We start from the raw sequence: 16,523 nt of genomic DNA on the forward strand, positions 1-16,523 counted from the left end.
TTTCTTTATTTTTTCAAGCGTATGTTCAAAGACACTTTATGTTATTTATATTTTGAGTATAGCTGAACGCTTGCATGTTTTGATTTTGTCCCCCCCCAGACCTTTTGGAGAATCTCAAGTCAGAGTATGTCGCTCCGTTAGTCCTTTGGCTCTCCCACGAAGACTGCAGAGATAATGGTTCACTGTTTGAGGTAAAATATCTTCAACAAAATTAACCATTTATTCAGAAAAACAACAGCACATACATAGCTATTCTATCCTTAGGTTGGTGCTGGCTGGGTTGGTAAATGTAAGTACTTTGTAGATCATTGATTGTTTTAATGATTTTACTCTTAAAATAACGCGGCATGCCTTTTGAATGGTACATTGTGCAGTGCGCTGGGAGCGAACTAAGGGAGCCATTGTGAGGAATAAGAACAGCCACATGAGTCCAGAGGATGTGCGGGACAAGTGGGACAAGGTCTGCGATTTCTCTGACGCCGATAAGATCAACACAATTGGAGGTGAGTTACTGTAAACCCTGAGGAAAACCACTAGAACTTCTAAAAAATGACTGGCTAATAATATGGAGTCTTTGCACATTATGAGGATCCACTTAGATCTAAAACGCCTGAAACAAAATATCCAAGCAATCTCAATGTAAGCTCCTCCCACTCAACCTCCTTTTGCTCCCTATGCTGCGCAGCTGTTTCAGCAAAGAGAAAAAAAGACTATGCGGCTTGTGTGGTTGTAGTTAAAGATGCATTGACTTCATGTAAAAAAAAAAAGGTTGACATTTGTGTGTATTGTAATGACCCAGCGGTTGTACGAGTGGTCAGTAGCCTTTACTTTCCATCACAGTGGTCTCTTGGACGCCCCAGGATCAATTGTTTGGAAAGTTTTCTCTGGATTGATCCTGGAGCGTCATGGAGGCCACTGTGACTGAAAGTAAAGGGGCCATGCTGACCACTCATACAGCCACTGGGTCACTACGGGGTCAAACACACAGATATCTTTTTTTTTTTTTTGCATGAAAAGTTGCATAATGCGCCTTTAAGCTATGCCAAGGGTTTTAACTTTGTGATGAAAGGATTAAGCTTAGCAAGAGATCGAGAAGTGAGGACAGGACAGCATCTCCTGGATAGGTAGGCCCTCGAGAGCTGCCGCCACAGTGCTGACAATAGCCACAGGGGAAGATTCAAGATTACTCAAAGATGCGAAACACAGCTATATTTTTGATAAGAGAACAACATTGTAACATGGTAAAAACCTGTAAAAAGTAGATTTCACATAATTCCCCCCTTTAAACACTTCTAGCGACCCAGAGTCTCACCCTAGTTCATGTAAACAACAGGTTATTGCTAACTCCTCCTTAAGAAGCATCAGAATTGAAGAAGCTTTATGGTAGAGATGCAACATGTGTGTCTCTTCCACTTTCTCTGCTTGAATTAAGCCAATATGAACAACCCTTTGCTTGACCTCATTCAACAAGTTTGTGGCTAATGTTGTTGATTTTCCCCCTCCTGCGTGTCACGATGAGGCAGAGCTGGGTTAACACGAGAGGCTCGGGGGGTGCTGGTCCCGCAGGACACCGGCCCTCCTCATTTGCATGGCTTTGTAGTGCCTCATTTGTAGCTTATTACACACTTGCTGCGCCGCTTCTGTAATCGCATTTCACTCGGGTTATAGTAATTAGTAGTCTTCATAGGCTCCCTCTGTTTCTGATCCTCAGTTCCCTTAATTGTCTTGCTGCTCTGCATTTGGGCTTGGGCTAAAAACTTTTGGAATGAGGATTGTTCTCTTCCTACTTTAAGAGCCTTCACAAAATTAGGTTGCGTTCATGCAAAGCTATTGTAAGAACCTATAGTTGTGGCTCTCAATATTTATCGTCAGTACATTTATTAGCATTTTCCCCTCATTCTTCTAATGCAATAGTTTATTTCTGACCCAAAGTAAGTTGTGTCTCATTGTATTTCATGTTCATTGTGGGATAATTTTTAGGATGAATTATATTTTTCGAACGTCATTTTCAGAGGTGGTATTAAAAGGTCTTCAATAATATAGTTTATCGTGATGCCCCAATATATCGAGCTTGGTATTGTGACAGACCTACCTATATTGGAAAGAAGACGTACATACATATACAGGGGTACATACTGTACATATAGCAGTTTTGGCTGCTGTAACTCTGTGGACGATGCTTCCTGCTAGCAATAAACAGCCCATTTCGCTTACAGCGTTTGATTCTTGAATGAATAAAAAGTCCAGTTGTTATGATGCTGCAGATTTAAAATAGAAGGACATGTTCATTGTACTACTATAATGCAGTGTGAAATCGGACTTGACTACCGGGCCAGCAACCCACTGCGTATGTACATAGGTTTATCACCCTTGAATAATGGCTTACTGTCAGCTTAGCATCCCTCGCTTGGACATTCCCAGAGCAGAAAGCCCTCGAGACTAGTTGGTGCATCCTCCTGCATGAGTGCATTGCTATCAGCGCTGTATGTAAGTTGGTATATGACCTTTGGCTCTAAACTGCAATACAAGCAGCCCATCACAACCACTGGCAGTTGAATGGTGCATCTGGCTTGTCGCTTCTATCTCCTTTTTAAGTTGCTAAATAAATATAGTTTGAGGCATTAAACAGCTATAAATTTGACTTGCTGCCTCCTGTAGAAATCAATAAAAGCGTCATATACTTTATATAAAGAAAAGAAAAAGACGCCCTGTGTCCTCCTTCTGTAACGACTTTGAATAGAAATTGTCTACACTAATTAAGATAAGCAAAGGGACCTCAAAGCAATGCGGTAGATCATATTTTAAATTGTTTTTGTAGGGCTCAGGAAGGAATATTTTTTACACTTTGAATTATTTATATATCAAGCATTTTTTATTTACAGAATAGCAGTGGTTCTCAAGTCGTGTACCCACTACCACCCTGTAGGATCACAAGATGTAACCTGTGAAATAATAAATGCATTAAACTAAACAAACAAAAAGTATTTCATCACAGATATGTGTTGAATCAGGCATTAGTCAGAATCAGAATTGTCTTTATTGCCATGTCATGAACAGGTTCAAACTAGGATTTTTTTTCTGTTGATCGTGCAACAAGAAACATAAAACACATAACTTAGTTAAATAATAAACGCGAGTGTATTTACAGATGCATTAAGTGTTAGCAGCAAATATGAGTGTGGACAAGCGATCCATCCATCCATTTTCTTCCACTTGTCCGTTGCCGGGTCATTAATCCTCCTGCAGGTGGTGGGTCCACAGAAGGACAGCCTCATGGTTCTGACCAGGCCTGTTGGTCTCTCATAAGTGGCTTCTGAACCGCTCTTTGTCTGACCCGTCACCTAGGACCTGTTTGTCCTGAGAGACCCTACCAGGGGCATGAAGCCCAGACAACAGAACTCCCAGGATCATTCGGGTGCTCAAACCCCTCCACCACGTTAAGGTGGCGGTTCCAGGAGGGGTGGACAAACCACATTGTGCAACAGAGCAGTTGTTTTTGTTCATTAGTCTGATGGCGGAGGGGAAAAAACTGTTAATGTGGCGGGAGGTATGAGTCTGAGTGGACCGTAGCCTCCTGCCTGAGGGGAGAGGGGTGAATAGTCCGTGTCCAGGGGGAGAAGGGTCAGCTGTGATCCGACCCACACGCCTCCGGGCAAATGGAGTCATACAGGTCCTCGAGAGATAGAAGCCCACAGCCAATCACCTTCACAGCAGCACGCACAATGCGCTGCAGTCGATGCTTGTCCCGGTCTGTAGCGCCGGGGTTCCACACTGTGATGGAGGAGGTGAGGATTGACTCGATGATGGCCTTGTAGAACTGCACCAGTATCGTGTAGGCGTTTACTAACTGTCAAACGCCTGCAACCATAGTATTAATAATATCTGTAGACCGTCGTTTCTCACTCCTCCCCTTTCACATTAATAACACCATTCATTCAGTTCCGTCTCCTCCTGTAAAGCAACAAGCCTCTTCAGTGACAGGGCCCATCAATCAAAGCCCAAAGTAAAAACTTAAACAATGCATAAGCAGCGTGGTTAAAAATATGATTTTCTGCTCAGAGTTGTCGGGAGAAAACTGAATTTTTAGAACCAATAAAAGTCTACGGAGCCAGGCTTTTAAGTTGTTCTTGCCACATGGAAAGTCCCTGTTGGCTTCCATATTATAGCGAACCTTCTGGAGTTATTGGGATGTTATTGCAGCAATGTCAGCACCCCGTCATGGAGACCAAAAACAGGTGCTTTCCTCGTCCATTGCCTGCAACCCAGTCGAGAAAGGTAGTCAAAAAAATAGATTTAAAATGAATTAGTTCGGCTTCCAAATGCGTTTTCTGATACCGCGCTACAACAACGGCAATATCTGTGTCTAGCTGAGCATTAGTAACATGTTTGATATTGCTTGCTGTACATTTTGAGCTTTACAAAAGTTTAGTTGCTCTAGTTTCATAACAGAGAAAAGTTGAGAAGCACTTCATAGTGTGGCCTCAGAGCGCTGTCCCCACCGTGTTACTATGACACTCTTTTCTGTAGCAGTTTTTCCTATACTATGACAAGCCCTTGAAGTTGTCCAGGCTTTGATTATGGTTGTCCTCATCTGCCCCCCCTCTGTGCGCAGAGTCCCTCCAGACCCTGGTGAGCGTGCTGTCTCAAGTGGAGTCCGGAGAAGAAATTGGAGCCAATCCGACATCCTCCGTGGCCTCGGCTTCAGGGATAAATCCTGTGAGTACAAGAGTCTCTCCGCCATGTTGACAGGCGCCTTTGCTTTAACATTCAGTCACGTTACATGAATAAGACATGCGACCGGCCGCCCCTTCACCTGACTCTCCAAACTCCATCCCTGAAGCTTTGGAAATGTCAGTGACACATGGTGGATGATAGCATTAGAGGTTTGGAGCTGTAAATGTCACATTATATCAGACATATGAGTGTCTTTGCTATCTCAGTTAGCACTCAGATTTTACAAATTAATTTATGACTTCCGATAGAGGGATATATCGCATTAAAGGGATATTTCAGGATTTTTGACATAGGGCCTCATTTCCTAGTTATTCCTAGTTAGTGTTGCTGATATCTGGAGATATTTTTTTTGTAATTTATGCAGTTCTTATATTTGAAGAGTTTTCTGGCGCTAGGCTAACGCATTTCTACGATATCAGCTAGCCTGCATTAAAAACAGTCTGACCCGCTCCACAGTGCACCTGAAGCAAATCACTTATAACGCCAGACTAACCATATAAATGTCTGTCGATAGAACAATTTTAACCATTTTGCATTTAAAATACCTTATATTTGAGCAGCATCAGCTTCGTGGTTTTATAAGCTACGCAGTGGCGGAGTGATCTGCTAGAAAATAGTTCCTCAAAATGCGATCTTTCATGTGATGCAAGGTCAGTTATATTCCAAAAATTATTCTATCGACACAGACATTTATTTGGTTAGTCTGGCGTTATAAGTGATTTGCCTCAGGTGCACTGTGGAGCGGGTCAGACTATTTTGAATGCAGGCTAGCTGATACCGTAGAAATGCGCTAGCCTTGCATTAGCCTAGCACCACGAAACTCTTCAAACATAAGAACTGCATGAATTACAAAAAAAATATCTCCAGGTATCAGCAACACTCTGGATAACTAGGAAATGAGGCCCTATGTCAAAAATCCTGAAATATCCCTTTAAATGTCCAATGAACAAGAAACTTTTTTTGTTGTTGTTCTCATTCATGATTGACACCGCTTTTTTTCTTTTATCCCTTTAATATGTGGAAGAACATCTTGAATCCTAATGTACAACCTAATTGATGCACAGCCTGTCCCTGTCTAAACCGCAAACCACGTGTGAGTTTTAGTGTCTGAACCGGAGATTTGAGTGGCTCGGAAAGTTCCCTCCAGACAAACATTGTCGCTGCGTCCTCGGCTGACCGGCCTTGTGCTCCGTGTGTGTGCATGTTGTGGAGTGGTTTGGCTGTGTTGTTGTCCTTGCCATGCTTTGATGCGCATCAAACCATAGCTATGCAGGCTGGTTGAACATGGGGCACTTTTGATCTCACACACCTCTAAGGTGTCTGACGGTCTGTTTTTTTGTTTGGTTGTTTTATTGTTTCTCACCGAGGTTTAAAAAATGTGTTGTTTGTGATTCAGGGCTACTCTTTACATGCTGTCTACTTTTCGACCAATCAATCAAACTGTCAATCAAGCACTTTCCATACAGGTGCATCACAAAGTACTTTAAAAATAAATAAATAATAACAATATGACTATGAATATGACTTACATAAGGCTGGGCACAAGTGAACAAAGCGATAAAACCCCATCAGAGTCGCCGTCTGCACCGGGAGCAGCAGACCGGCCCAAAACCTCCACCCAGGCACCCTTACAGCCACAGCCAACCACCACTCCCGAGGCAGAGGGCTCCTTCAGAGGAACTTCTCTGCTCCCACTCCTCCTATTGGTCAGCCTCTGTGATAATCTGAGTGACTGACAGGTGAATTTAACCAACCACAGTTAGGTTAGGTTACTTTATTGTAGGGCTGTGTAATTAATCGAAATTCGATTACAATTTCGATTATTACACTAAACGATTACAGAATTAGCGTAATCGAAAAAAACAATTAATTTTTTTTCTTTTCAATATTTTTTTTATTACATTTTTTTGAAACTTTTTTTTTTTGCGTTATTTCATGGTGCTGGGATTATTTTCCCTTCGCATTTCACGTGCCGTGGGTCATGCTTTTGCCTGACATAATAACAAACAGCGCTGTGTGATGATGTCATCAGGCCACGCCGCTCAGTTTACTTGCGCAGGTGTGAGGGCTGGCCAGCAGGGGCAGTTGTGAAACAGAGACCTCACCTTAATCGTGGCATACTTGAAATCATTTGTAATTTTATGACTGTTCAGAAAACAGAAAATATTCAGCCTAGTTTTTTTTATTAATAAATATATAAATAAAATAAAGCCTTTTTTTAAAGACAACAAATAATCGTTTGAATAATCGTATTTCAATTATGACAAAAATAATTGTGATTATTATTTTTTCAATAATCGAGCAGCCCTATTTTATTGTACCCGTGGGTAAATTTGTCTTGCAATTCTGAGAACTAGTCAAAACATTAAAAACATTATACAAGATAAACATCACGCATATTTAAATATAAAGCTTGTAAGTGCTCCAGATGCTAACAGGATGTGCCTTTGGTACAGATACAGCTGAAGTGTAAGCCACTGGACTGTTACAAAGATAAAAAGCTGTGTCAGCGGTGATTAGATCCCTACTTGTTCATCAAGGAAAGGGCAGCGGGAACAAAACTTTTTTTTAAACGGTTCGTATGGCTTATTGGCATCAAAAACCTACGCCCAGATGGAAGCAATTGAAACTCTGAATGCAAAGGATGCTCAGTGTCTTTTATGATGCTTTGTGCCATCCTCTCTGACTTTTTATCATGCAGAAAGTCCAAACTGGTCTGAGGCTGGCCAATGACTTTACTTGACCACTTGACCAGCTGATTCAGGGCATTTTTGTTTCTAACAAAGAAGCTCCCATACCATGCGACCAGGCAGAAAGTTAGGGTTGCTTCGAAGAAAGCCCGATAAAAAAGTGTCATCACAGTTTTATCTACATGAAAGAAGGACAGTTTCCGAAGACAATACAGTGATGCACGTACTCCCAGCAGAAGCAGTTAGCTTTAGTTGCCTCTTAAAGCAGGGGTCTCCAATCTGTAGCAGGACAGGAAGTCATAATGTTATTAAATTATGTTTTAGCTATAATCCTAACCCTTTCCTGTCATTCAAAATCAATACACATCACTATTGTGTGCATGTTTCAGGTTTATTACGTTTGCAGCTTTATTATAACAAAGAAAAGGTGTGTGTTCTCTCAGCTTTTGCATTTTTTGTGCATCCTTAATCACAAAAATCATTACTGGTCCATTCATGTCGGAGAGTCTTTGATATCCTAATAAACAGCTTTAATGAAAGCAGGTCTCCTGAGGCCAGCCTCTCCCGTGCTCTTCACCAGCTGAGAGGCATTATGGTGGGTATACTGAGAATCATGCTATTATCCTGGCAATAACAAGACTGCAAAGAGTTTCGGAGGGTTTAGGAGCCAAAAAAAGTCTTCTCTTCATATTTAAAATCAAGGACATGGTTGTTTTTTGTCAACATATAATAAGCATTGCTCAACAGTTAACACAATTCATGTTGTCTACCACGGAAAAATTAAGATTTTTAATTTGCACTCTAATCTGTAAACTGTTGGTGAGTGGGAGAGGACGGCCTCCAAAGAATGTCACAAGATCAACTAAACCAGGGGTGCCCAAACATTTTGTCTCCGAGGGCCAAAATGAAAAAGTGCCTGTGAGTCGCGGGCCGAACACACTAATTTTAGTAGAACAAAATCAACAATTGTAGCAATTTAGTGCAAAAAAATACACCTGTATCTACAGCACCTACAGTAACTCTGTCACATTAGATTATTTTGATATGTCACTTCAGCATCAATTCTTTTATAAGTCAATTTTTAGCATATACTGTTGCTAAGGTCAACAACCTTTGCAATAAAAGTTGGAAAACTGTGAAAGTTGATGCTACAACGCTCTGTAATTGATAAATACCAAGACACCACAACAGTGTTTCCTTAACTTTGCGAAAGGAGTGAAACAGCGCCCCCGATTTGAGGCTCGTGGTCAAAAAGTGTACTGCATCCATATTTACCATTGAGAATGAATGGAAGAGAGTTAGTATTAACCACAGCGCAAAAGTAGGTCACTCTCTGTTGGGCCAGCAGAATTGTGTCGGCGGGCCAAATTTGGCCCACGGGCCCCACTTTGGGCACCCTTGAACTAAACTGTCCTAAAGCTCACAACATGAACTGGTCAGCGATACCAAACATAATGAACAGCTAGATACTACAATGCCTTTTAGCAGTGGGTTATCGAAAGACAAAAGGAACTGAAAATCGTTACTTTGTAGATTACTATCGGATAACGTTTAAATACCCTTTTGCTTGAGGAGTAATGCTAATAGTCTGCGCTCTTCCAATGCTTCCAGAAGCTATTTATTTCTCTTTTCTGCCGCAGTGGAGCTTTCAGCAGACAATTATATTCACCTATTTATAGAACTAAATAAGGTTGTTGCTTGTGGAAAAAAGCAGTCTTCGATTCTGCGAGTTGAGTGAGGAACGTTCTGTGCTTTCGATTGACTGTTGATGTGTCACATTGCAAGCAAATCAAAAATCACCACATCATTCACTGCTTGTGAAATGGCCTCTTCAATTCAATGGCTTGAAATATTACTTTCTCTTCAGCCTTCCATATTCAGTAATAGCTGTGAACTGTGCAGTGAACTGTCCTGTGGTTACATTAAACCCATCACGAAGCATATTTGACTCATTTTCAGTCCATTAGGGCTGCAATGTTAATTGCAATCAAAACAAATTGGCAATATTAATGGTTCCAATTAGCATATCATATTTATGTACAGTATATTAACTCCTCCGCAATGAACTGCACTGCCTGACCCCCAAAAATATGGATTTAACTAACTGTTAGCAGCAACTTCCCTCTTGCGTTTTTTGTGTGTGCCTTTTTCTATGAACTGCATTTGTAGTTTCTGTGTTTTACTTGTTTTGTACATTTGTTTTGTGAGGTTCAGTTTATTTTTAAAAGGTAAAGCTAACTTGTCAGCTAAAGACATTTGAGACCTATAAGTTTCTTCTTCTGAAACACTGAAGAGGCACACACAGTCGTCACAAGAGGTGCTACTGGAAACAAAAGGACAAACGAGGAGAAGATGGTGAAAGACTATTGTGGAGCGGAGGGAGCTGCGCAGGAGTAAGAGGAAGGAGGAGGTGGAGGAGCTGATCAGTGCAGGACACCACGCTCTGAAACAGGGACAAACCCAGGACGCGGTGCACCGTTTCAGTACAATGCCAGGATTTACCGAGCTCACATGTGAAAGAGTGGTTCAGGAGCACGAGACACAGAGATCTTAACCCCCTTGAGCATCTTTGGGATGTGCTGGAGAAGGCTTTGTGCAGTGGTCACATTCTCCCATCATCAATTGATTTTGGTGGATAATGAAGGCAAAATTATCCACCAAAATCAATCGGTGGATAACTGGATTTTATCCACCAATTGATAACTGGATTTTTTAATGACATTGCAGGGTCTTATTGGCCCTGTCCCAATACTCGCACTTCCACCCTTGCGCCCCTCCTGTGCGCATTCCCGATGATGGGTGCAAGTGCGTAGGGTGTCCCAATCCTCCAGAGGGGTCTTTGGCCCCGCCCCTTTGCGCCCCTGATCCACACTTCGCTGAAGCCTGCATCCAAGCGGACTTTGGCGAAGCATATTGCCCATAATTCTTTGCGGTACAGACCAAAGAGACAGAAAAATGGCTGCATCTTGTGCTGAAAAAAATGTACTTTTAATGAAATATTTCAACTTTTCGTATGCTGTATGTGTAAATACACTCAAGGTTTGCTATGTTACTATGAAAGTAGCATAGAATTATCTGATGAAGCATTACAATGATTTGCGCACTGGTATTTACGGACATTATGCAACAATTTCATTACTTTTTTTGTGCAATCATTCATATAAAATTCAATTTCAACTTTTAACTTTAACAACAAAGCGTAGGAAGTTATTAAAACATAAAACTTACCAGATTCTAGTTAGTTACACACTCTACATTTAAAAGACAAATTATACAGCGAGCTCAAATAAATGACTAATATCCAATATACATTTATTTTGACGTGTTTTAAAGTCAACTCATTTAGCCTACTACTACTTTTTTTTCCCACAGGGCCGGACGAAATTACCTTGAAAATGACGTAAGCCACATCGTCCCAATTCCGCCATTTTTGCACACTTGTAACCTGCGCACTCAAACACTTGCATGAACTTCAAACGAGTGCACACTTCGAAGAGGAGCGTAGGGCGCAGTGTGGGTATTGGGACAGGGCCATTGAAACGATGCCACAGCAAATGTGTGTTGTGATCAAAACTAAAGCCGGTCCCACCAAATATTAGTGCGTGTGCCACTTTTTTTTCGTGGAAGCTTTTTCTTTGGTTGAATTTTTGATTTTCAAATAGAAATTGCATACGTAACTACACAATCTCCCATCCTTCAGTTGTTTACCAAATAGGTCTAAGTTATTCTAGTTTTATTGCAGCTATAACATAAAATACTTGACAATTTGAATAGAGGATATGGGACTTTACACTGTTCTCTTATCTTGTAAATATTTTGGTTTGAATTCTTAATCACGATGAAAACGGTCCTCATATCTTATTTCATCACTCTGAAACACACAGAGAAGTTTGCCAAAGCCTCCCGAATTAGCCTTTTTACTGCGTCGCTAAGCGTTTTGCAATGCAGCCAACGGCATTAGGCTGCGCTCAGAAAGTAATTCACAAATGCTAATAGTTGTTTAATTCAACATTCTGCCCAAGTTCTTTAGCCCAAAATCGATAATCGCACTGCCAGCACAAATCAGCGTGTGTTGGGCCGGGCTGCTCTGGTGACAAGGCGAGTCGTGAGATATTTACAAAAAAATAAAGTTTATTTTCAGCTCCCAGGTCCTGTGAGCACATCGGTGAAATGCTGATTCTAAATGCCACAAGTCCTCAGCTTCTCCAGGCGCTTTAACTCCGCTGAATAAATCAAACAGGACCGCTCCAGGTGTATGAAATGTTTGGTCACCTTTTCCTTGTAGGCTCTCAATAATTCAGCTGCAATTTATACTGATCTAGTTTCTTCTGAAAGACTGTCAAAAAGCTTCATTGTTTTTTTTTTTTTTCCCTCTCAGTTTCTAACCCAGAAATATGTAGTACTGGGATTTGCTTGTATTGCACTGACAGTAAACCTGCTGTGGAAGAAGTGTCAATTTGTCAGTCTGGAAATATTGTTTGCAGCTCACTAGATGTTTGAACTGTCAGTGATTGAGCAGTGAGTATTTGTAATAAAATGTTTTTGCAGTTTTGAGTGGGTAGAGAACATGAGCTCCTCCCACGGCATAGTACAGTATATACCTTACAAGAATGATGTCAGTCCTGAATTTTATAGCGCTCCATACAAAACATCAAAGGCACTATTTTCCCCCGCTGTTGATAATTAGGGATTTCCATCACTAAAGATGTCTCTTCTCTGTTCCCCAGGAAGCGGCAGTGGGACAAAAATTGCCTCCGTCCCAGTTCAGCTATAGCCACACACAGTGCATCCTTTATGCTCTGGGGGTGGGCATGTCCACCACAGACCAGGACTCTCTCAGGTGAGTGCTCGCACCGGTTTGTCTGTAAAAAGCACCTGCCGGCTGCTCAAAGGCAAACAGTGTGAAATTGAACTGTAAGTGATATAATAGCTCTAGTTTTGCCTTGACCCGAGCCAAGGGGGATAAAACAATGGGGAACTATCCAGGCTTACACACACAGATTTGTGTAGCCATCTGTGCAGCTATTTTTATTAGGGTTCGTCTGTTCCACCGTGCCTTTAAAGCTTGACTTTTTCTCTGTTCACTTGGGATTACATTTTCACATTTTCGCGCAGGTTTTTGTATGAGAACCACGAGGAATTTGGCTGCCTCCCAACATTCGGCGTCATCATTTCCCAAAATGCTATGATGGACGGCGGCTTGAGCTCGGTTCCTGGACTCAACATTGACTTCACTCGGGTAACGTTTCAATTTTTTTTCTCAAAGATATCTAATAATCGCCAAATAACTGTGAGCTTAGAGTTTGTTTTAACACTCTGTAAAATGTGTACTGTTGAGAAAGAGAAGAACGCATGTGCAAACCTTCTGTAACATACCCAGACCCTGTTTTATAATAACCGCTAAACTGACTGCATTACTGACTTAAAGGCTTATTTCAGGATTTTTGACATAGGGCCTCATTTCCTAGTTATCCAGAGTGTTGCTGATTTCTGGAGATATTTTTTGTGTAATTCATGCAGTTCTTATATTTGAAGAGTTACGTGGCGCTAGGCTAGTACTAGGCTAGCGCATTTCTATGGTATCAGCTAACCTGCATTAAAAACATTCTGACCCGCTCCACAGTGCACCTGAGGCAAATCACTTATAACGCCAGACTAACCATATAAATGTCTGTTTGTATACTTTATTGTCGCGGTAGGGAAATTTGTCCTCTGCATTTAACCCATCCTTCAATGCCGCTGGGGCAACCCGTAAGGAGCAGTGGTCGACGGCAGTGCCGCGCCGGGGGACCCATCTCCATGATGTGGAGCCAGGCTGATGGTCAGAATCACCTGGCTGGAGGATTCACCTATTGCACATGTTTTCAGTCTGTGTCGATAGAATAATTTTTTGAATATAACTGACCTTGCATCACATGAATGATCGCATTTCGAGGGACTATTTTCTAGCAGATCACTCCGCCGCTGCGTAGCTTATACAACCACAAAGCTGATGCTTCTCAAATATAAGGTCTTTTAAATGCAAAATGGTTAAAATTACTCTATCGACACAGACACTTATATGGTTAGTCTTGCGTTATGAGTGATTTGCCTCAGGTGCACTGTGGAGTGTGTCAGACTGTAATGCTGGCTAGCTGACATCATAGAAATGTACCAGCCTTGCACTTGCCTAGCGCCACGAAACTCTTCAAATATAAGAACTGCTTGAATTACAAAAAAAATATCTCCAGAAATCAGCAACACTCTGGATAAATAGGAAATGAGGCCCTATGTCAAAAATCCTGAAATATCCCTTTAAATGGAACTAAACCCTATTAGAGGACAGTCGTTGAATGAATGCAGGAAGGAAGGTTTATTTGCTCACATTCAAAATATTCTTTCCTTGTAAGATCTTAATTATTACAACCAAAAAAGTGTTGGGCAGAAGCAGTGTTTTTTTTGCCCAACAATATCAAAACAAACTTTTTACATAATGTCCTGTTCACATTCCTCTATAACAATATGAATTTGATATGCATTTTTCTATTAGACAACTATGAATTCAAGTGATAGTCTGTATGTTTGCAATGTGAGGAGAGATAGTGAAATTTGAACGTAAACAATCCAATTCCTTCCCTCTTTAACCAGGAAGCCCTTCTTAGTTTGCAAAATGAGGAGAACAGGATTTGCAAAAGTCAAATGAAGCTCCTCCCCCTCCCTCCTGATTGGACCTTCACAGGCAAAGCTTGTCTCATATGTCAATGCAGGAGGATACTAGACTCTGGTTAGTGTCTGAGATCCGGGAAGGAAGGACTTTACAAAAAATAATACATATTATTACTTACTTAAAGGAATAGGCCACCGTTTTTACATACTAAGATATGTTCTTAGCTCACTTTAGTCGAGTTAATATATCCCCGTCTGGTCTTTGTCCGCGCGCTCTGTCACGCAAACGGAGCACATACGCAGCCTCTCCCACATGTCATATAGCTCCGAAAAAGCTCACGATAGAAGCTACCAAGCACTTCCACGTGTTCCCTATTTAAATAAAGTTACGTGAAGTGTTTTCATGCGAAGTATATTTACACAGAAATGTAGCATGTCGATTTTATAAGCAAATAAAAAGGGGGACTATATTGTGAGGCGTAATGATACGAGGAGCACAGCGTCCGCGTAGTAACTCCTAAAGACTTCCCCCGCTCACTTCCGTCAATAACCTTTAGGAGTTACTGCGCGGACGTTTTACTCCTCGTATCATTACGCCTCAAAATATAGTCCCCCTTTTTATTTGCTTATAAAATCGACATGCTACATTTCTGGGTAAATATACTTCGCATGAAAACACTTCACGTAACTTTATTTAAATAGGGAACACGTGGAAGAGCTTGGTAGCTTCTATCGTGAGCTTTTTCGGAGCTATGTGACATGTGGGAGAGGCTGCGTATGTGCTCCGTTTGCGTGACAGAGCGCACGGACAAAGACCAGACGGGGATATATTAACACGTCTAAAGTGAGGTAAGAACATATCTTAGTATGTAAAAACGGTGGCCTATTCCTTTAACATCAATGGTCGATTTTGAACATTTTATAACATTTGTAAAACATTTAGACTTCCAGACTATCACTTTAATTACGTCACATTTTAAAGAACAATCCTGACATTCTAATCATTAAAACTCCATTCGTGTTCACCTCCTGAGCAAAGAAAGGAATCGCTCACCTTCAATACATCACCTTTAACAACGATTGGTCAGTCCACTCAGATGAATGGGACCAGGATCTCTCCCTAGCTCCCGATGCAATTTGTGGACCCAAATATGAAATCTATTTTATATCACATAACTCCACAGAACTCACTGCATCAGCCACAGACTATCCAAAATGGGTTTCACATCTAATCTTTGCACTGCTCACATCCATGCCTTTTGTCTCACCCGTGTGACGTATGAATAAACCTCCTTAAAGCTCTAACTATCGCCAAGGAAACTGGAAATCAAAACAATAGATCACTTCTCCATTTACTTTTTCTCCTACCACTGTGATACAGAAACCCACTCGGTCTGGTCCACTTTTACTGATTTCAAAGGGTTTTAAAGATTTACATTTTTTTGACAGAGAACGTATTAACTTTGATCACTGAGATCATTCCACAATTTTACTTCGACAACTGAAACACATCTTTGTTTGACATGAGTTCTTACCAGTTTCAAACTGAAGCAAACCTCTTAAATTATAAATTCGTCTTCTTAAACTGATGAAGGATTGAATGGTTGTGGGGGGTTCACAGAATGTTTGGAAATTCGGTTTTATGTTTTGAAGTGCAAAATCACTTTAAAGTTTTTTTTTTTTTTAAATAGATTAACTGAAGTTGTGTAACTGTGGAAATGCAGATTTCGCCTCCATATGGGCAGGATGCAGATGAATCAATCATCACCACAGAGGCTGCTCTGTAACAGATGTGTTTTGTGCTTTTGGGCAGGTATTGCACGGAGAGCAGTACTTGGAGCTCTACAAACCGCTGCCGACATCAGGTATTCTACGATTTGCTCCTTTTTCCAGCTACAATGACATAATCTGTATCTTGTTCTAACAAAGCCAAAAGCTCAGTCTACACCAAAGAATCACATTAGTAGCTAGCTATATCAGCTATCATCTATCATCTATCTATACATACAAAAACACTATATTCATCTCCCTTTAACCCTGTTTCCACAGGTACATTGACTTCTCACACAACTGTTGCAGACGTGCTGGACAAAGGATCCGGTGCTGTGATCCTATTGGACGGTGAGTTCTGTTTTTGCCATATACATACTTTACATTTATTTTCTCGTGATCAGCGTGTCAGCTTCGAATAAGTTGGCTGTGGGGTTGAATTAAAGTTAAATTGCTCTTTGTGTCTGGAGGGAGCATATAATGACCCGGGAATGGCTTGTGTTTCTATTCCTCAGAGATGGATCCTATTAAACCGCTCTGTTCTATAATTAATCCGACCTGAGAAAAATAATATGGAACTTGGAACTCCCAAAGGCTCTATGCAATAAATTAGTTTGTTTTTTTGTGTTATTCTATGCCCAAAGAAGTTTTCAGAGGTGTTTTTTATATTCAAACAGCCATAAT

The 16,523-nt window shown here is 41.0% G+C and overlaps 1 protein-coding gene across 1 annotated transcript in view; it reads left to right on the top strand.

Moving 5' to 3' along the window:
- hsd17b4 (hydroxysteroid (17-beta) dehydrogenase 4) overlaps positions 1-16,523 on the top strand; it is a 35,638-nt gene that overhangs the window by 6,033 nt on the left and 13,082 nt on the right. The window contains exons 9-16 of the mRNA XM_079553992.1: positions 100-191; positions 265-289; positions 375-503; positions 4,613-4,716; positions 12,152-12,264; positions 12,540-12,663; positions 15,883-15,934; positions 16,119-16,190. Of these exons, the coding sequence (XP_079410118.1) occupies positions 100-191; positions 265-289; positions 375-503; positions 4,613-4,716; positions 12,152-12,264; positions 12,540-12,663; positions 15,883-15,934; positions 16,119-16,190 (711 nt within the window). The remainder of the gene's footprint in view (positions 1-99; positions 192-264; positions 290-374; positions 504-4,612; positions 4,717-12,151; positions 12,265-12,539; positions 12,664-15,882; positions 15,935-16,118; positions 16,191-16,523) is intronic.

This window comes from Gobius niger, assembly GCF_951799975.1.
Source record: "Gobius niger genome assembly, chromosome: 1".
Taxonomy (NCBI): domain Eukaryota; kingdom Metazoa; phylum Chordata; class Actinopteri; order Gobiiformes; family Gobiidae; genus Gobius; species Gobius niger.